The sequence below is a fragment of the Silurus meridionalis genome, chromosome 5 (assembly GCF_014805685.1).
Source record: "Silurus meridionalis isolate SWU-2019-XX chromosome 5, ASM1480568v1, whole genome shotgun sequence".
NCBI lineage: Eukaryota > Metazoa > Chordata > Actinopteri > Siluriformes > Siluridae > Silurus > Silurus meridionalis.
The window spans coordinates 20,380,648-20,402,263 of record NC_060888.1 but is presented as its reverse complement, the minus strand read 5'-3'; the positions used below and the strand labels follow the sequence as shown (position 1 = coordinate 20,402,263).

The following is a 21,616-nucleotide window of genomic DNA, read 5'->3' as shown; positions in this document are numbered from 1 at the left end:
CAAGCATAAATAAGAAAAACTGAATCTTGTCGGTTTGGAGCATCAAAATATGTCTGCAGCATGTGTGGTCTAAAGTCACTTCACTGTGTTTTCAATCTAAAACGGTGATGGTGGATAAAAAAGCTTACCAAAGTTTAGGCTTGCACGCTGCCAAATGTTTATTTGTTTGTGTGTTTGTTAGTGTGTTGTTAAGAGATTATAAGAAATACTGTTTTGCAGTATTTTATGAGGTCAGAATGGCAGATATTTGACAAATAACAGTATGACAAATATGCTAACAGATACATGGAAGTAAGAGCTGGTGGTGGTGTATTGGTGGTCATGTAGATCACAAAAGAATAAATAAAGTATGCATTGTAATGTTGTCAGACGATAACAGTGTCTACATAGTTGGAAAAATTTAAGACATACTACATGCACTTAATTTCATTACTGTTTTGTTTAGTTTTTACACTTTATTATGAACATATTGTGATGTCTGTACATGTCTGTAGGCTGTAGCTGTGCTAGAAACTAAATAATTTAAGTCAAACGTCCAGGAGCTTCATTTCTCAGGCAAGGCTTTTTAATCTTTCTCTATAATTTATCCCCTTGTGTTGTACCTTCAACTTGATTCACCTTGGTTTTGACAGGTGTGAGTACTTCCTAGTGTCTTCACATAGAAAAAAATACATGAAACCTTTTTTCCACAGGATGTAAGGGTATGTTTATCGACATGTCAATATCCACTTGGGCAGGATAATAGTTTATTACCTCGGGTTATTTTTTACTAGTCATTTTATAGAAGGAAACACACACTGTAATCTTTCCAGATGTGAGGGATTTTGATGAAAATCTCTGAGATTTGTAAGTAATAATTCAGTGGTGGAAAGAGTACAAGCCAACAATCTTGAGTAAAAGACTATAAACTGTAAGATCACAATATATTTACCACAAGAAGCATTCATTACAAAACATTTTAAGTTTACTATATTTTTATTTAGCTAGTCCACCTGTATAGCTTTTGCAGGTTGAATGTTAAGTTAGCCCTCAGGATTCATCCTGGGATTATTTGCAGATTCTAATCGCACTGATAGCTTTGACTGGTTTTAAAATTGCAGATATCGGATAAATTCGGCCAGGGCCAAGGATGTTCATCAGTATCTACTATTTCTGCTGTTACCTTGCTGCTGCAGATCATTATATTACCACAATTAGCCTCTCCTCTCCACGTCAATCATAAACACCTGCCTTTACAGATTTTCGGCTTCTGATGTCAGTTAAATGTCTAAAAGGAAGACAATTGTATTGCCTAGCTTAATTTGCATTGTCACTAAAACTTAATTGTATTTTGAATGACAGATACAAACTGCAATATCGCCATCTTTTCATCAAAACTGTACTCCAGTATGCATTTTGGAAACATTTTGGACAATTATATATTTTTGCAAATAACTGTGATTTAATTAACATGGTTAAGGCAATATTTGCATTTGTTTTATACAAATATAATATACACATGGAAAAGTTTTACTTTAAGAAACAGCTGGAGGAACATTTTACAAATAATTAAGTTAATTGGCAAAAGGACAGTAAAATGATTGGGTATAACAATAGTATCTTAAAGAGGCAGAGTTTCTCAGAAGTAAAGATGAGCAGAGGTTCACCATTCTGCAATAGAAAACTGTATACAAATTGTGAAACAATTTCAGATTTACAGTTACCAAGACTTTAAATATCTCATCATCTAAAGTTCATAATATCATCAAATTTCTAAAAAAAATGGGCTGAGAAATGTGTGCAAGGGACAAGGGTGAAAATCAGTACTGGATGCTCATTATTTTTAATCCCTCAGGTGGCACTGCATTAAATGATTTTGTAATGGATATCACTGTAGGGGTCTCAGGAACACCTTCAAAAATCATTGTCTGTGAACACAGTTTGTTGTGTTATCCACAAATGCAGGTCGAAACACTATCATGCAAAGAATAAGCTATATGTGAACATGATCCAGAAATCCTGCAGATTTTTCTTAGCCAAAGTTCATTTTAACATGGCCTGAGGCAAAGTGGAAAACTTTTTTGTTGGTCAGACGAATTGAAATTGTTTGGTAAACTATGGATGCCACATACTCTGGCTTCATTTGGCTTTTTATCAGTGCTCAGTTCAAATGCCTACATCTCTGATGGTATGGTGGTGAATGGACAGCTTTCACATCTGGAAATGCACCATCAATGCTGAAGGGTATATACAGGTATTGAGCAACATATACTTCCAACCAAATTGCATCCTTTTCTAAAAAGCTTTGTATATTTCAACATCGCAGTGCAAATCCTCATAGTGTATCTATTACAAAGCCATTACTTTGTATTAGAAGAGTGTGCAGCTTTTAAAATGTGAAAACATTTGCTGCTTTGTGAAGTAAAAAATATGACAAAAAAGACCCAGACCCAGACAAAAAAGACCCAGACCCAGACAAATATGACCAAAAAGATTCCAGACTAGCTAGAATCCTGTTTCAGACTCAGGGAAGGTCACTTCAGAATAATCCAATGTTTTGTTCTGAGTCATTAACTTGATGGATATTCATGAGCTGTAACTGAGACAAAGCTATCTGATGCTGAGAAGTATGTTTCACTTCAGAATGCATTAAGTTTATGGCTCTGCAGTTTCGAGGCACCCTGTGCCAAATACAGAAAAGCAGCCCCAAAATTTCATCAAGCCTTCTTCGTACCTAGCTGAAAACTTTACATATTTGAAAGCTTTACATACAGAGATGTGCCTTGCCAAAAAAGGCAATGTCTAACCTTTGTCTAATCTGTTAATAGTTAATTCTCCCTGAAGTGTTGTGGTTGTGAATATAATATTTTACACTATATATTTGCATTTTAGCAAATTTTAAAGGAAACAAATCATTTAAAAGGTCGATGTAATCTAGTTGTATATATTTATTTTCTAGGGCTAACACATTTGTCCACATCTGTATATGTGGTCATTACTATCAAAAACACCAAATAACCATTTTTTTTTTTTTAACATGAGGACAAATAGTAGGTTGTTTGTTGTGGTTGTTGTTTGTCTGTTGTTTTTTGTAATTCATACTTAATGCAAAATTATTTGATTTGCTGAATATTATATTATTGCATTGGATATTGTATTATATTGGTTCCCAGTAATTTCAATCCCAACACATAAATTTAACTGTTTCAAATTACCCTTCACTCACAGGCATAATTTATTTCACAACTTTTAAAGTGTTCATTCGTTCCAGTTCTGTCAATCATATTTCTTGTAACACACAAAAGCATTGCTGAACTGATAAACCATACTATTTTATGGTCCATGGCTGTACTTTGAACATTCTTTGATATCAATCTGCCACCTCTAAATAAGGAACTGGTTAGTTTGTTAATACTGCACTTTGCTATGTTAGCAAGTATTTATAATATACACAGCCGTACCAAAATAATTTACTTAAATTTGTCGGTCTGTTTTAAACATGCCGCCTTTAATCCTTCAAGGCATTTTATTGCTCGGGCACAGGAATCTGTTTCACCATGAGGCACTTTGCTGTTACTCGCCTAGCCAGACTGTGCTCACTGTTGTTTATCAGTCCTCACTACAGATGAATGACAATCAATTAACTCAGCAGAGCAAAGCACTTTGTCCCCCAGATCATCACAAAGATAAGGATTTGTGACTGCCTCTCTGACCAAAACCTCCTACATTGTGAAGACCACATTGCTGTGTTTCACTCCATGGAAGCTTGTGCTTTTGAAAAATGCAGACCAATGCTACAAAGGATTTTAGCCTTTCATAACAGATTGATCTTTTAAAAGTCAAGCATGATACAATATCCTCTTTATACTTGCATTCATAAAATCTATTTGTTTAAAACAATACAAATATTCAATTTACCACTTCAATTTAATCACAGATATTTGTAAAATAAATAAATAAATAAATGAACAAACAAATAAATAAATAAATAAAAAGACAGCCTGGGCCATATAAAATCATATGCACATCTATATTATCCCAAATGGTCTCGCTAATAAAATTATCATATTGGAGTACGCAAACAGCTGGTGTTTTTACAGATGACTTTCCTGTGATTCAAAATGAAATTAAATTTTGGAGTCATTGACAATTAAGCTAGGGAATACAATAATCTTTCTTTCAGACATTTCACTGACATCACAAGCATAAAGAAACTGAAACAGCAGGGCATTATGATTTATCTGGGAGGGAAAGCTCATTGTAGAGATTGAATGATCTATTTTTTAGGCATTTAACATACATCAATACACATTAAAACACGTAAGCATTAATTATTCAAAATGTTATACCACACCATACCGCACACAGACACTTTACATCACACCATTCCGCACACGGACACTTATGGACACTTTACACCACACCATACCGCACACGGACACTTTATGGACACTTTACACCACACCATACCGCACACAGACACTTTATGGACAATCTAAACCACCTTAAATTGTCTATTGTTTACTGTTTATTGTTTACGGTTTCACTGTAAGCATTTCTTGTATATACTTTTTCCTTTCATATATATATATATATATATATATATATATATATATATATATATATGAAAGGAAAAAAGTATATACAAAAAATTTCACTGCATGTCGTACCCTGTATGTATGTGTATGTGACAAATAAAATTTGATTTGATTTGATTGATCTGATTATAATATAATGAGTGTCACTTATAGACAACTCCCCCAATCCCCCACATACAATTTTCTTTTGTAGTTTTGAGCACTTTTTGATAATATAAATGAGAAACCAAGAACAATCTTTAAAACATGAATCATCTGAAAACTTTTCGTGGGCTCAGACCAGTTTTGCTGTATTGATTAATACTTTTGAAATGTTCAGAATGTTTTGTTACATATACAGTAACACAGTACAGAGCTATAGTTAGTGTGTAGAATAGTGGATCATTCTTTTATTATCTTTTACTTTTATTTATAAATCTCTTTTTCTGGCACCTGTTGTTACTAGACAGACACAACTGTACCAAAGACAGTCCCTGTGAGGTGGATCAAGCATTAGTGCTTGTAAAAGACTGCTAGAGTTCATAGTTTTGTGACCCTGGCCATCTGCCAGCTGTCTCACTATATCTACATTTGCTTCAAAAGACCAGAAAATGTATTTTAACTGCTAAGGATGGATATATAAATGATAAATGATCACTCTTGCATGGTAGACACATATTATAAATGTTTCTCTCAATGTATAGGGATGGAGATATTTCATTCATTCAGTTATTCAAACAATTCAAATAATGTAGCCTATTCAAAGTCTTATTCAGAGTCTGGATATGGAGATCTTTGAATTTGTTATAAATATCACCAGTGTGAGGATCACACTTCAGAATTTTTTTATTAATATAGATGTTCTTTATTATTGTCTATAAAACCACCTTTAAAGACAAGCAGTTAAAGCCGATAGCAAAAAAACCAAAAACAAACCTAATACTGCTCCTAATTCAAGCCAATATCCTGCTAGAACATCGGTTTAAGGTAATCTTAAGGTCAATATTGTTTGTAAATGAGACACACCTGTTTTTCAGCAACCTCCAAAACCTGCCCACTCAACAAACAACAAACAACAAACAACCGCTGGCCAAGTGTCTGAGTAGTTCGATTTGGTATTACTGTAACTCCTCACTATATTCTAGTACCATCACTATACATTTGACAACAGTGTGGAAGGAAGAGTTAGAATTTCTGTTTGTCCTTTCAATTAAAGTGCACAAGCTTAGAATTGTGAACAAAGAGCATTAGTGCTTTCCTCTGAATGCAGTTCAAAACCAGGTACTGGCTAGGTCTAATGGCTAGTGGCTCCCCCCAAAACAAGAAATGTCCCCACTTTATTGCTTCTATAACAGCAACTAGAATGTTATGTCCATCACTGTTGAAGGGTCTGACCACTTGGAAAAAGAAATCCTTGTTGAAAAAGATAATCTTATACCATCTTATATAGATAGATATAACTTTGGATAGATACGACTTTATTGTCATTGCATATATATATATATTTATATGTATATTGTTTGTTTGTTTGTTTTTTATAAAATGCACTCATTGTATACATATATATACATGAATGTGAAATGTTATATGCCTTATATTAAGAAAAAACATAAGGACTAATTAGCCATACTGGTTTAACCTGCTAGAGACGCACAAGCTACAGTAACTGCTCATGATTCTATACAATTGTGGTGAGTAGAAAAGCATCCCAAAATTCACAACATGCTGAACCTTGAAGGCAGATACAGTTGTGTTCAAAATTATTCAACCCCCAATGCTATAAATGGTTTTAGGGAATTTAGTGTACATTTGTAATTGTATTCAGAATGAAATCCTACAAGGACTTCTTAAAGAACCATATGCAACTAAAATGACATCAATTAGTTTTGTAATACAGTAGTAAATGTTTCTTTTGTGAATTCTTCATTGACATAATTATTCAACCCCTTAAAGACTACCACTCTGAAGAACAGAGGTTCAATGAAGTGTTTTCAGTCAGGTATTGAAAACACCTGTGGATATCAGGGAGCAGCAATAAAGCCTAATAAGCACCAATTAGGCAGCTTTAAAATTACTGTGATACTCAGCTCCTTCTAGACATTTACTGGTGTGGTTACAAACATGGTGAGGTCAAGAGAATGGTCCAGGAAGACAAGAGAACAGGTGATTACTCTTCACAGGAAGGGCAATGGCTATAAGAAGATTGCAAAGATGTTAAACATACCAAGAGACACCATAGGAAGCATCATTCGCAAATTCAAGGCAAAGGGCACTGTTGAAACGCTACCTGGTCGTGGCAGAAAGAAGATGCTGACTTCGACTGCTGTGCGCTACCTGAAGCGTAGAGTGGAGAAAAGTCCCCGTGTGACTGCTGAGGAACTGAGAAAAGATTTGTCAGATGTGGGTACTGAAGTTTCTGCTCAGACAATATGGCGCACCCTGCGTAATGAAGGCCTCCATGCCAGAACTCCCAGGCGCACCCCCTTGCTGTCCCCAAAGAATAAGAAGAGTCGACTGCAGTATGCCAAAAGTCATGTGGACAAACCACAGAAGTTTTGGGATAGTGTTCTGTGGACTGATGAAACAAAATTAGAACTGTTTGGGCCCATGGATCAACGCTATGTTTGGAGGAGGAAGAACAAGGCCTATGAAGAAAAGAACACCTTGCCTACTGTGAAGCATGGCGGGGGGTCAATCATGCTTTGGGGCTGTTTTGCTTCTGCAGGTACTGGGAAGCTTCAGCGTGTGCAAGGTACCATGAATTCTCTTCAGTACCAGGAGATATTGGATGACAATGTGATGCAGTCCGTCACAAACCTGAGGCTTGGAAGGCGTTGGACCTTTCAACAGGACAATGATCCCAAGCATACCTCCAAGTCCACTAGAGCATGGTTGCAGATTAAAGGCTGGAACATTTTGAAGTGGCCATCGCAGTCACCAGACTTAAATCCGATTGAGAACCTCTGGTGGGACTTAAAGAAAGCAGTTGCAGTGCGCAAGCCTAAGAATGTGACTGAACTGGAGGCTTTTGCCCATGATGAATGGGCGAAGATACCCATAGATCGCTGCAAGACACTTGTGTCAAGCTATGCTTCACGTTTAAAAACTGTTATAACTGTAAAAGGATGTTGTACTAAGTACTAAGATTGAATGTCACTTGGGGGTTGAATAAAACTGATAATGATGTGAGCTCAGAAAAGACATTTGTGGTTATTTCATTATAAATGTTATGTTATATTTGTCTGACCTACACGTGCCTCTTTGATTTAATTGTAAGCAGGATGACTGAATGATCAGAATCAATGTCAAACCGACCAAAACAATCAATTTCAGTGGGGGTTGAATAATTTTGAACACAACTGTAAGCTACAACAGCAGAAAACCATGTAGGGTTTAATTTAGTCAGCCAAGAACAAAAAAGCTGAGGCTGCAATTTGCACAGACTCACCAAAACTGCACAGTTGAAGAAAAACACAGCCTGGTCTAATGAATCTTGATTTCTGCTACAGCAGACAGTTGGTAGGGGTAAGAATTTGGCCCCAAGAGGATGAATCTAGTAACCCAACCTGCCGTGTGTCAACCGTCCAGGCTGGAAGATGTGGTGTAATAAAAATGGAAACAAATTTGAAAGGTGTGTTTGAAACATCTTCTGGAATCTATATAATAAAGTATTGAGGCTGTTTGGAGACCTTACCCAGTAGTAGTATGATGTTCCAAATCAATTGCTCAGTGAGTATATTAAGACTTTCAAGTATATTATTTGTAAGATCTTTAAATATTATAACACAACAAGAGACTGTTGTATTTAATGTATGTTTGATGTATTTATCAGCTTTATAGATATAAATTGTTCATTTATTATTAAATATTTCGTAATGATATCATCCTAGATTTTAATTTCATTTTATTTTGTTTTAATTTATAATAATTTTTAAAATTTTATAAACGGTCTCGATTTATATTAGAAGCCAGTATTTTCCACTCAGTTGCTGTGACTCATTCTGCCTACTTAACAGGAGTCAAATGCAATAAAGAGTTAGAAACAGTTGGCCTGCCAGCTGGCTGAATTCTCTGAGTAACTTATTTTGAGAACTGCTTTAACAGGGATCTACCATTTATCCCACTGTCTTTAGTTAATTCTACTGTCAAAGATTTGCATTCCAGTATCAGGAACAAAACAAGTTAGAAAACAAACGAGCTGAAAGCGATTTAATTAAATGCATTTTATTCATTTAAGCATAAAAAAACAATGCTTTTTCCATGGTGTCCATTGAACTAAATGTAGAGTGTCTATCATGAGCCTGATGTGCCATTGCTATTCTGGTAACATTTATGTTAATCATTATGCCTTTTACTTTAATTGCAGATAAACACCTCTCTTGGTATTAACAAAATGGCATGTATGGTATTTCCTCTTCCACATCCGAGGCTGTGCTGAAAGTGGACTGTGCCAAGCAAACCATGGAATAAACCTTTTAAATATGTCAAACGCTGATACTTGTTTTCTGTCTATCTTTAAGTCTACTGGGAGTCTAAATATCTACTAGGGAAGAGTTGTACAAGCAGAGAAATCAATTAAGATCCAGCAGCTTGGGAAAAAAGAAATAAAAACTACTGCACGTGGGTGGGCTTAGAGATGCGTGTTTTGTTTTGTGGACAGGCGTATGTTTCTGTGTTTTCCTTTTGATGCCAATCAGCTTGATCGAAATAGAGGCAGGGTTCAGCTGGGTTTTGTGTCAGTAGGGTGTAGCTTAAAGAACAAAATGTTAGACTGAAGCATAACTATAAGACTCGGGGTGGGGGAGCGAATGAATGATCAAAGCCCAACATGGGAAGACAGCAAACCATCAAAACACATGTGAAATCACAAAGTCTTTGAGGGTGACATCTGTGTACACTAGTGGAAAATCAGTGTTTACACCTTTTTTCTAAAAAAAAAAAAAAGTGCTACTACTTTTATGATGCATCTTCTATATACTTTCATATTTTCTATGAAATAGAAGACCAACTGTATTTGCCTGGTATACTGTCGATCAAATGTCTTATTTGGGGTCAGTTGTACCAGACGTTTCAAATTAATAAACAATCACACGATCTATAGGGGTAACACTCACTCTGCACATGCTCAGTAGCATCTATTGCCCACCCACCAAAGAATAGTAACTAAATTAAAGCTCTGCCACTATAAGCTCAATTGTCGACTAGTTTGGACGTAAATGAGCATCTGCTTGAGCTCATTAACCACTAAAATCTGCTGTACCAATCAACAATGCTTTAATGTAGCCTTAAGTTGTGATATAAAACTTACTCTTAACTTAATTCTGAAAACAACCCTACCGTATTTTTCGGACTATAAGCCGTTACATTTTTCTATGTTTTGAACCCCGTGGTTTAAACAACGAAGCGGCTTATTTAATGAATTTTCCTGGTTTTCACAAACTTCAAGCCAAAAAACTGAAACCCATAACATTAGACCAATGAAATTTCCGAACAGAAACGAAAAAACGCACCTCACCTGTGTTCTGAGCTGCACGGCATCGGGAGAAAAAAACGTTTTTTTTTTTAACGCACGACGATGCCAAAAGATAAACTCTTGAGAGAAATAGTTGTGAAAGGAAGGAGGAAGACAGTGAACAATGACTTTCTTGGTAGGCTACTGTTTAGATAGAAGCCACTGTAACGCATTGAGTCTGGGTGAAGGGAGAGCTTGCTAACTCCAGTTGCAAATGAAATCATATAAGCACAGACAGGTTTCCAAAACTCATGCTTTTTTATTTTTCTTGGCAACAGCGTTACGGGTTAGTCAAAGAAACTTAGAAATGAGCATCAGAAAATAATGACATATTCCTCGGTCTTGCACACACGCAGTAATAGCGAAAAAATGCAGAGCCAGGCTATTCCCAAAATACCGCTATGCTCCTAAAGGAAGCGCAACATATTTTACCCGCTACACCGTGTGTAATGTGTCTTTCGTTAAAGCCTGTGTAAAGTTCATTAGTTTCAAATTATGGTATACATCCATTTAGATTTCTTTATTATTCATTATAGAGATATCTTTATGTGTATAGTTATGATCTATGATTACTAGACATAGTAAAAATGTAGCATGAAAACATCAAATTTTCAATAAGATTAATATTTCACAGTAAAATTCTATACCCCAAAACTACGTTTTCGAACTACGTACGGTTTTGAATCAACTTTACACCACGAATTGGAACTTGTGTTTAACTTGTACAACTAACTCTAGATAATATATCAAAAATCAGACTTCTGAGGTATGAAGGTATATAAAATTGAATATAAAAGGGTTTGGCATTCTTTAAACAATGTTATAAATGACTGCAGAATGTACAAAGGACTGCAAAAGTATAGCATTTAATATTCCATAAACCTGCTAAAGGGTTAAGGCTTCAATTTCATTATTTCCAAAAGAAAATCAGCTTTACTGTACTGTGTGTGGAAGCAAAAATATAATAATTTGTTTCCCAGGGGGTGAAACAGAAAAACTTTACACTATATGTTCATGACTTTGATGAATTCCTTGCATCCAAGGAATTTGCAACTCCCTCTATTCATAGTGTAGGCAGACCTGCTTTCTGTATTGTCCAAATGGACAGGAGCTGATAGTTTTGGTGCAAAACGGCTTCATTTCATTTTTATATCTAGAGTCCATGTTGAGAATTTGACTTGCAAAATTAGTTATATCTTATTAAATAATTATTTATTAAAGTGGATTTAGGGTACATTTGGCAACATCAAATTGTAGCCTAATGAAGCTGCAAAAAAAAAAAGCATATTAAATGTAATGTAAGATAATTTCACCTATGAAAAGTATGCCAGCTGGTGACTGGCCTTTTATTAACATAATTAGCTATAGTATTTAGCTATTTAATAATATACATATGAAATAATTTAAACTGAACATGGATTAATACATGGGATTTACAAGGGGTTGGGGAATTATTATAGCTATTGTGTTACTTTTTTAGAGTTTATCCAATCAAATGTATAATTGGTAACTTCACAAAGATTAGAAATTCAAGTTCACCATTCACACAAAACTAAAGTTGATAAAGCTGCTTTCATGCAATTCTGGATTTATTCCTTAAATTGTTTTTCGTAATGTATTCACTGAAAAATTTAATACCAAAGGAAGGTCTTGTGTAGAAAGAAATTTGAAGCAGGTTAAACTGCAGAGTAAAGCATACAAATTTAATTTCTTTGGATATATTCATCTACGCAGTAAGATCTACCACTCTGCATTCTGGCAGCTACACTATATACTAAAAGGTGTGTAATAGAGATAGGAAACAAAGAGTGAAACATCATCCTATAGTAGCAGCAGCAGCAGCAGCAGCAGCAGCACTACTCCCAGCCTGCTTCTAACCTCCAAATCTTTTCCACAATCCTGTGACTTCTCCTTTTTTCTCCCCAAGGGTAAACTAACTCTACTCAGATAAATCACAGGTCTCATTGTATTTGTACGGTGACTCGAGCATCAGAGCAGGTTCCTTCCAGACATGAAGTAAGAATTGAATTCAACAAATAGGAAATTTCAATTGTAAAAGGAGCATAAATATGCAGATGGCTACAATACATCAATACATCAGGCTGTGAATCGAAATTCATTTAGGTCGGCAATGTGATCCAACCAGATAAAATAGGCTTGCCATGGAAAATGCTTTGGGTTTGCCTGATGGAATGTCAAAATGAAAGATCATTTGTCTCTGAGCTCTTCCAAAACCTAGCACATCACAGGAGTTTAACTGTGTAGGTTTTTGTGTCTGAGATTCGAGAAGCGACCTAACGAGCTCATTAATGACATTAATTAAACACACGCCTTTCCAACATAGAAGCGCTGCGCAATCATGAAAGATGCATGACTAACCTTAGTTGACGTCTCACCCACCCATAACCCATGAGCACATACACAAGGATGGCTATTTTCCAAAACGGGGCAATTTTCTCTAAGGAATGTCAGGAGAGTGTCTCAAGGGTGATCATTTTCAAATCTGCTGTCACGTCAGTGGTGCAGGGTGGGCGGGATTTAACACGGAGATGCTGAAGATGGCCTTAGAAATATAAGGCAGGCTACATCAGTTCAACAGGGCAGACTTTCAGGAGAAGGACAGGGAGGTGAAGACTGAGACATTGCTTCATTGAGAAGCAGCGAACAGCCTGCTTTGGCTGTGGCACCTAATCAAAAACTTTATCACCCAGAAGCAACGGCTCAACTGTCAGGCGTAGGGAGGTACTGGACATCTCCTGTTTTGCATGGTTTTCTAGTTTATTGTTTGCAGGAAACACCATTTCCACTTTCCAATTTCCACATGACCAGTGACAGAGGAATAGAGAGCCTGTTGAAGCAAACTGTGACCTGGAAGACATTTTCACTATAGCCAACACCTGAGTGCGCACAAGAAAAAAGCGACATGTTGTATGACATGCTAAAAAGGAAGATCTTCAGAACAACAGTATATTTATACACATCCTTGTTGTCATATAACAACATCAAAGTGAATGTATTATTTCAAATTGCATGGTGGCTAGAGACAGGGTGGCAGAGGCCAGATTCTCGGTCACGTCACGTTCTTCCAAAGCTGGCAACTGATTGGTAATGACTTGTAGGTGTCAGACACAGGTCTCAGTGTCAGAGATCAGCCAGTGTGCATGAGACAAGAGCAGAACACACAATGAGATGCAGAAAAGCAAAACGTTAAGTTGTCTGCAACAGTGCTCGGGGCCGAGGAGCATACCGTTTTCCTGAAGAAGGAAAATATTTAAGCGAATGCGCGGGTGTTTCAGGGGCTTAATGGACCATTTAGGCTGTAATTGCTACTGCAACATCAGCTCTTGAGCATACTTATGCCTCCCTTAATGAACAACGTGTTTCATTCCAACAAATGGAAATAGTCTGGCTGGGGCAGAAGGGTTCAATCTGGAGCCCTATTGCTTTTCGTCTGGGGAGTATTGAAAGTTTAACGGCCATAAACTTGGGTGTGGAGGGTCATGATTTCAAACGTAATATCAGGTTTTATTTACAGTTGCAAGCTACGTTTTAGTGTATGACCATAAAAAAGCTTACAGGTAATGCCTTCCTGTTTTTAGGTCATCGCAGCAGCGTTTGAGGACAACACAAATTCTTTTGTCATGTGCCATTCTGCTGATTTATTTAAGATACAGGAAGTGAAAGTATTTCAATATTTATAGCAGTTTGACCACTTCTCTTGTTACTTACATTAGTCCACTTGCAAGACTAAATATACAGATATTTGAAGTGAATGACTTGGGAACGTTTAGGACTTCCTCTAAAAAAACATGACCCAGTTTGTGAGTAAATGAGGATATAGAAGAACACTTATGATTTATGAATACCTGTTTTCAAAAGAAGGAGGAAACAGGAATGCTCAGCAACAGTGGAAGATGTGTGAACAAGGAGTGTGTGCACATCTGATCTGTGTGTGTGTGTTGTAGAGCTGTAAAATCTCAGGATCATATGTAAAGTTTTAAAGAAAACAGTATAAGGTTGAGTGACATTAGAATGTGTGTGAATAAGGCGTGTATGCTCATCTGATCTGTGTGTAGTGAAGCTTTAGTTAGGAAGGAAGCAGTAAGGTTGAATGACAGAAGATTTTTTTTTCTTTTTTTTTTTGGAAAAGAGTGTTGTGTTACTTGAATATAATAAATGTTTAGAGACAGGAATGCAGTCTGGTCCAGTCTGATTGCATTTTCTGTTGAGGCTTTGTATTAGTGTGCATCTTTTAAACTGACAGCCTTGCCTTGCAAACAAATAGAAAACAAATAGACTTGTAAAGTGGAGTGAAAGCGGTAGGACGCGGATGTGCATTGAAAAACCCACAGTTTCCACACACGCATACACACACGCGCGCACACGCAGACACACCAAAAAAAAAAAAAAAACGCGTGCATACAAAAGCAAAGCGGTGCGTTACGCGGAATACAGTGTAGCGTGTGCACGCCGCGTGGAGATCACCGAGAGGAGGGGATTCGAACGACCCGCTCGACTTTCTCTCGCCCGTGGAAACAAACGCGTGAGCAAGCGCACGCGCGAGCGCGCCTCCGCTGTTCAACCAGCCGCGACGGTGCAAGCGCGCGGGATCTCACGCGCACTCCGACGGAGAGACAGAGAGCGCGAGAGCAAGGGCGCGCGCACTTCTGTCACTTTCACCTTCTGAACGGGGAAAAAAGAAAGCGCTCCGTGGAGAACTATTATTGTTATTATTATTATTACTATTATTATTTCATTATTATCTCTTAGTTTTTTTTTGTTTGTTTTTGCCTGTTGTACTTCGACTGACGCCGTTACGACGAGTTACCGGTAAAAGCACGACAACTTGTCCATTTCCGTGTGTTATATCGTGTTCAGATGCGAGGATGTGCGTTCCCACATGAGGCTTTACAACCGTGCCATGCTACTGACCCGGGGTCTCCTCATGGAAATGGTAATCCATTACTCTCTTTATATATATATATATATATATATATATATATATATATATATATATATATATATATATATATATCTTTTTATATATGCATGCGCGATGACATCCCTCCCCATCATTTCTACTCTATGTCAGGGAATTTCTAGTTTACAACAATAAACGTGTAATATATGAACCTTTTTGGTATATTTACAAATCTTTTTTTTTGTACACAGATTGTTAAAATCGTGCCATTAGCTCAGGAAGTAATTCAAGTAGGCAAAAACTTGTTAGAAACGAGACACAAGGGGTATGTGCTTTGTTTGTGCTTTAAAAGTCACGTTCGATTTCGAGCAGCCACAAAGATTATCGCGATACACATCAAGATTTTGTAGAGGAAAATCGTGCCTGAGGCTTCTAGATGAAGGTAAAGGCCAGTAGGAATTTCTGTTCAGAAAATAAAATACTTGCAGACACCATTACTCTCACTTTCATTTCCTATTTCTATCTATCTATCTATCTATCTATCTATCTATCTATCTATCTGTCTGTCTGTCTGTCTGTCTGTCTGTCTGTCTGTCTGTCTGTCTGTCTCTCTCTCTCTCTCTCTCTCTCTCTCTCTATATATATATATATATATATATATATATATATATATATATATATATATATATATATATATATATATATATATATATATATATATATATATATATATATATATATATATATATATATATATATATATATATATATATATATATATATATATATATATATATATATATATATATATATAGTCAATCACCTTGTCAGACTGTTGGCATGAGGTGTTTGACACAGCATTATGTAATCCAGAGCACTTTAATGGAAAGTACACTCTATCTCATGGTAATTGACCTTATCGCAAGTTTCAAAAGCCACTGAAACCGTCTCAGATATAATCACCTGCACTCTAATAAGGGTTTTTCCTATAATCTATTCTAAATGCATTTCCACTCTTAGTTTCCTTCAGTCACGTATGAGGAAACCTCCAAACACATTGTACTGGAGCGTTTCAAGCCATTGTTTGCTTTATGCTTGGCTCTGGAGTGCAGAACCAACAGAGGTTTTTGTGCGGAAGCTGTCTACACACGGGCATGTGGATGTCCCGATATAAAGGAGCTCACAGCAGGAGAAGTTTATCGCAGACGCACAGGATGGCCAGATCGGTTTGGATTTATGCAATAGAGAGTACATTGTTCGATAGGGTGTCAGACGTGGAACGGATATTTGCTGATGGATGGCACGGCACAGCCCAGAACGCCCATCGGTGGATCAATGCATACCCACTCTCACACCACATTATGGCCTTGTGTAAGTCTCACCAGCAGACAAAGGTGAAACATGAGAGCCAGCAGGAGGAACGTGTGCTTCTGCTACAGGTAGCAGTGTCTTAACTGTCAACAAACATCTCATTTTTGTGTGCTGTTCAACATCAGTGCAATATACCGTACAGTAGTGTGGATATAGTGCTGATATGTTAAATGTCTGGCTTTAAACTGGTTGATGAGGCAAAAATTTTGAGGACCACTGAATTAACAAAAATAAATAATTAAATAATATGAACTTAAAGGTCAGACATTCAGCATTAATGTGAGAGTATTTAAATCCAAACAGCTTTGAAAGTTTAGGAATAACAGCACATTACCCTACACCCTGCACTTCCTTATTATTTCATAGGTCCAGAAAGTGATTTCATATGTGGCATTTGCATTTGGAATCTGCTGCTGCTGCCTATGAATATGAGGTCTGATATCACAAGCCATCATTAAGCGACAAATCCAAAACCAACCCACCAAAGAGTAGGAGTCAGGTGTAACATAGGAACACCAAAAAAACCAAAACAATACTGGTGTGTAACAGAAGAATTCTTCAGCTGGTAAACACATCATTAAGCAGGATTGCATGTTTAGCGAGCTAACTTTGGATTGAACATTGGTTTATCTCTACCATGAAGGCAGCTATCTTTTCAGTGGTTGGTTGATCACCATGGCAACTTATTCCACACGGTTAATTTACTCCAGGGCAAGTTAATTTGAAGCTTACCACACCGAGTGTGTATAAAGCCCACATCCTTTCCAATCAGAGCCCTATAAATTATAATTGCATCACCTTTTGTCAAGGATCCCGTGGAGCTTGCTGCTGATCTCTATGGCATGCCAGAGATTTCGAAAAGAGACGTTTTTTTTCCCACATTTCACATTTTTTGAGGTTTTTCAATCGATTAGAAGGGAATTGACTTGTCAATACTTTGAATTCTATTCAAAGGAAGTCATACATTTACACAATATCTAGTACAAAGTACTATAACAAAGCAGATATGAATATAGAACCTTTTTTTTTTGCCCAGTTCACATGACATTGATGACCAGAGTCAGTCCATATTCTTGTATTCTCAGTGAGTGCACACTATTTAATCATTTATAGCTTTTCTGCATGGATTTGCGTTAAAAATATATAGTTCCTCAATGCCCTTGGCCATTCTGCATTGTAGATTATTTTTAATGGGCTGCTTCGAGACAGAGGGTACACCTGCAGGAAGTGCCTGATGACTCCATACTCACAGCTACTGCTTATAACTAAACAAAGTCTGTTTAGGCAGCTCATGCGAACCCTATGGTCAGAATAGAAATGACTGCTGTTAAGTCGGACTTCAACTGTTTATATAGACCTACTGTAACATGAGCATGTGCCATAAAGGTTTGGCTCTGCATAGCCAAGATTAGGAGAAAAAGATACTCCCAGGTTTGGTGTCATGGCTGTAAGCCAGACAGTTTTAGAACAATTCTCTGTTTCTGAATGAATTTATGTTACCAATGAAACCCCACACATTAAACAGTGCACAGTCATTTTTATTTGGCCAATACATCATTTAGTAATTTTCTGCAAAGAAGAAGAGAAGGGGCTTTGCTATCACATTGCTAGGAATTAATATTATTTGAGCATTTTGTGGCATTTTCCTACAATTTCATTAGTTCTGTTTCATTCAGGTTAACTTATATATTTATCGCAGGAGTTTATTCTTCATGTGTCGTCGAGATTTTTTAGTATAGCACTCTTTTCCACACCTGGCAGATGTAAAAATGCTTAATAATTCGCCCTGCTGTGCCTACAGGAGGAGAAATGTTGTTACCATGTACGCATGGATTGAGCAGGAAATAAATATTCATAGTAGCAGTGTTTGAACCACACAGGCAAAGTAATTAGTCAAAGTCTGAACGAATTTGTATAATATTTTTTGCACTTGTTTGTATATTTATAATATATTTATATAAAGGCTGATTGTGATTTCCAGCTGCACTTATTAATAACGATACATTTTGTTTGCAATTACAGTTAGTTCAGTGTCGTGAAATAAAATAAAATCATCAGTTATATGAGATACATTAGAAGATGAAAGCATTTCTTGAAAGAGTACAGAATAGTACAGTAAAGTTGAGTAGAGTACAGTATAATACAGAAGCGTTAAGTACAGTAGAGTAGAGTACAGTATAATACAGTAGAGTTAAGTACAGTATAGTACAGTATAATACAGTAGAGTTAAGTACAGTATAGTACAGTATAATACAGTAGAGTTAAGTACAGTATAGTACAGTATAATACAGTAGGGTTGAGTACAGTATAATAAAGAAGAGTTAAGTGCAGTTCAGTAGAGTACAGTATAATACAGTAGAGTTGAGTACAGTACAGTTGAGTACAGTATAATACAGTAGAGTTGAGTGCAGTAGAGTACAGTATAATACAGAAGAGTTAAGTACTATACAGTAGAGTACAGAATAGTAGAGTATAGTAGAGTTGACTAGAGTACAGTATAATACAGTAGAGTTGAGTACAGTATTGAATACAGTACAGCTGAGTAGGGTATTATATTGATCCCTGATTGGAAACTCAAAATAACTTTTGCACTTACCATTGACATAGTTGCCTTTTCTTTTCTTTTCTTTTCTTAATTAATTACCTACAGTATTTAATTAATTAATTCTGATGCTGCACTTGTTTTTACACACCCATTATGATTTCTATTTTCTTTGTACAGAATATAAAGAAATAAATAATGCAATTACAAAAACTCTAACCAGGATAAAGCAGTTACTGAATACGTATTAATTAATTAAATTATTGCTAATTAGCCAATTAATTGATTAATGTATGTCCAACATACACCAGAATCAATAAAACCAACATGAAACCCTGCACCCTAATACACTCCCATGTTACAGTTTGTTTTCTTTTTGTCTATTAATCTCAGTTAATCTGTACTGCATAACTGCATTTTTGTTGTGAATGGGAGATTGCAAAAAGCTGGCAAAACCTTATTCTCAGGTGATACTGTCCTGCTTAACGGTCTAGGTGAGGTAACTGCATACCTGACTAATGCCACAATCATATCTGGGACAATATTTAGTTTAAAGCCCACTGTCATTTTCCCAACCCTTAACTCTGATGTGAATTGCTGACAGCAGCCATTTTAGGATTATCTATAATTCCTTTTTAGGAGCTGTTGTAGGTTTAGGAGCCGGTTTAAGTGCTAAAATGCTTTGGGGATACTGCATAATACACCAATTTCGAAGACTTTATTCTAAACCAACCAGTTAAGAGCTATGTATAGTTTAATTGGATGATTACATCATCTGGATTTGATCAGACTTGATCTCACAATTAACTCATGTTATAGGCCGTCAACATTGGTCTATAGACAAAAGTTTGTGGACCATAAGATTACTATATGGTTTTTGAACATCCAGTTGTGCACTATGCATAATTATTCCCATTTGCTATTAAACATAATCACTCTTTTGGGCATGGGTTTGCACTACAATTTTGAGTGAGGTTGTAGATATTAATGCTCGTTAATGCTCATGCAGGTTCTGGTGTAGGTTCAGGAGGCCTGGGGTACAGTGTTCCAATTTATCCCAAAGATGTTCATTAGGGTTGAGGTCAGGATCCTTAATTTAAACCATATGAATCATATCGTCATGCAACTCCCGTTATGCAAAAAAAGCATTGTCATGCTGGGAAGATTAAATGCTGCTGTGTGAGTCTGGGCAGTTACTGAAGACTCATTGGTGAGTTTTCATTGGTTTCATCGGTTTCAGTTCACTATAACAGAACTCCCTAATCCCTCATTTTTTTGTCATATGTATGCTTAATTTGTTTGTAACTTGCTTATTATTAAATTATGTTTTTTAAAATAGTCTCACATGGCTCTGTTTCTCAATTTGTATTCCCATGTGTAAATAAAGATTAATCATGGTGCCTCTTTCCATTTTAAAAATAGTTGTTTAAACAATGTTGAAGCAGTAGGATTAAGGACTAATAGATTTGACTCAACTTTAAAGATTTAAAGGGGCTTTTAGTTTGTGTGTGTGTGTGTGTGTGTGTATTTTGATTTAACAGAGCTGCCTTAAATGCAACAGTTGTGGGAGGGAACTGAGCTCTTGTTCAGCCTCACTTGTCGAAAAAATGGCCACTGAACCCATACACTAACATCATGATGAATACAGTTTGTACCATCACCCCTCCCTCCTTATTTCAGCTAGGAAATTACTTTTTAGGGAGCAAATTTATTTTGTTTGTATGTGCTTATGGACTGATACCATGTAGTACAACAAGCTGGTGGCTGTTATTGTAATTACAACAAGGAGGGTATTAAGGTCAGGATGATGCCTTGTTAAATCACATTACCTTCAGGTCATTTCTACAAAAGCTTTGTAAATCGAAGATTCATCTTCTGTCATCACGATTAAAGTAGAAATTATGAAATAAAATTTGAAGATGCGCAATGCCGCTTTACAGCTTCAGTGCTCTGCTCAAAAATAAGCAGAATATGTGTTCAGCCAGGGAGAAGAAAAGATTAGGTTATAGTTTGCAAAACAATATTAGTTTTTTTATTATCAGATGATGATTTCATTGCTGATACTAAAGGTAATTTGTAAAAACAGAGACAAATGTAATATTTAGATATTACATTGTCATTGTTTACAATACAACCAAATTTAGTGTGGCAATGTTTACATAAAGCAATTAAACAATTAAGCCTTTAAAAGAAATAAGAATACATTTCATAATTTAAATAAGTTATATACAAGAAGGCTTCTGATTACTACATTAATTTTAGAGTGTGATTTTTACTTAGTATTAATGTAGACCAGTTAAATTATATAATCTCGTGAGGACATTGGCACTGACGATAGCTGTAGTATTGAATTGGGAAGTGGAAGCTCAATCATTAAGACATTGCGCTTGGGATCGGAAGGTCGTGACTTCAAACGCCATCACCCTTAACTGCTCATTTAGATAATTGAGATGATTGTAAGTCACTTTGGATAAGGGTTAGGGTTCTGCCAAATTGCATAAATGTAAATTAGCGCAGGATAAACATATGAACCAGACCACAGCCCAGGTGAGAGCGTAAAGTTAGATTTATTTTTCGGTGCTTTAAAAATGCATAATCAAATTGTGCTGGATGTACAACAACAAATTGTGTTAAGGTAAACAAATTCAGCATGTGGATCTAATTTATACACATTTGCATTAAGTTCATTTAATGAGCTATTTTTAGTGCATGGA

The 21,616-nt window shown here is 36.2% G+C and overlaps 1 protein-coding gene across 3 annotated transcripts in view; it reads left to right on the top strand.

The window, feature by feature from the left end:
- The first annotated feature begins 14,476 nt into the window (after positions 1-14,476).
- Positions 14,477-21,616, top strand: part of htr4 (5-hydroxytryptamine receptor 4) — an 88,952-nt gene continuing 81,812 nt past the window's right edge. For all 3 annotated transcript variants that reach the window (XR_006925932.1, XM_046850325.1, XM_046850324.1), the window contains exon 1: positions 14,477-15,022. Coding sequence is in view for 2 of the 3 variants with exons in the window: in XM_046850325.1 (XP_046706281.1) it covers positions 14,947-15,022 (76 nt within the window). In the remaining variant the exon portion in view is untranslated. The remainder of the gene's footprint in view (positions 15,023-21,616) is intronic.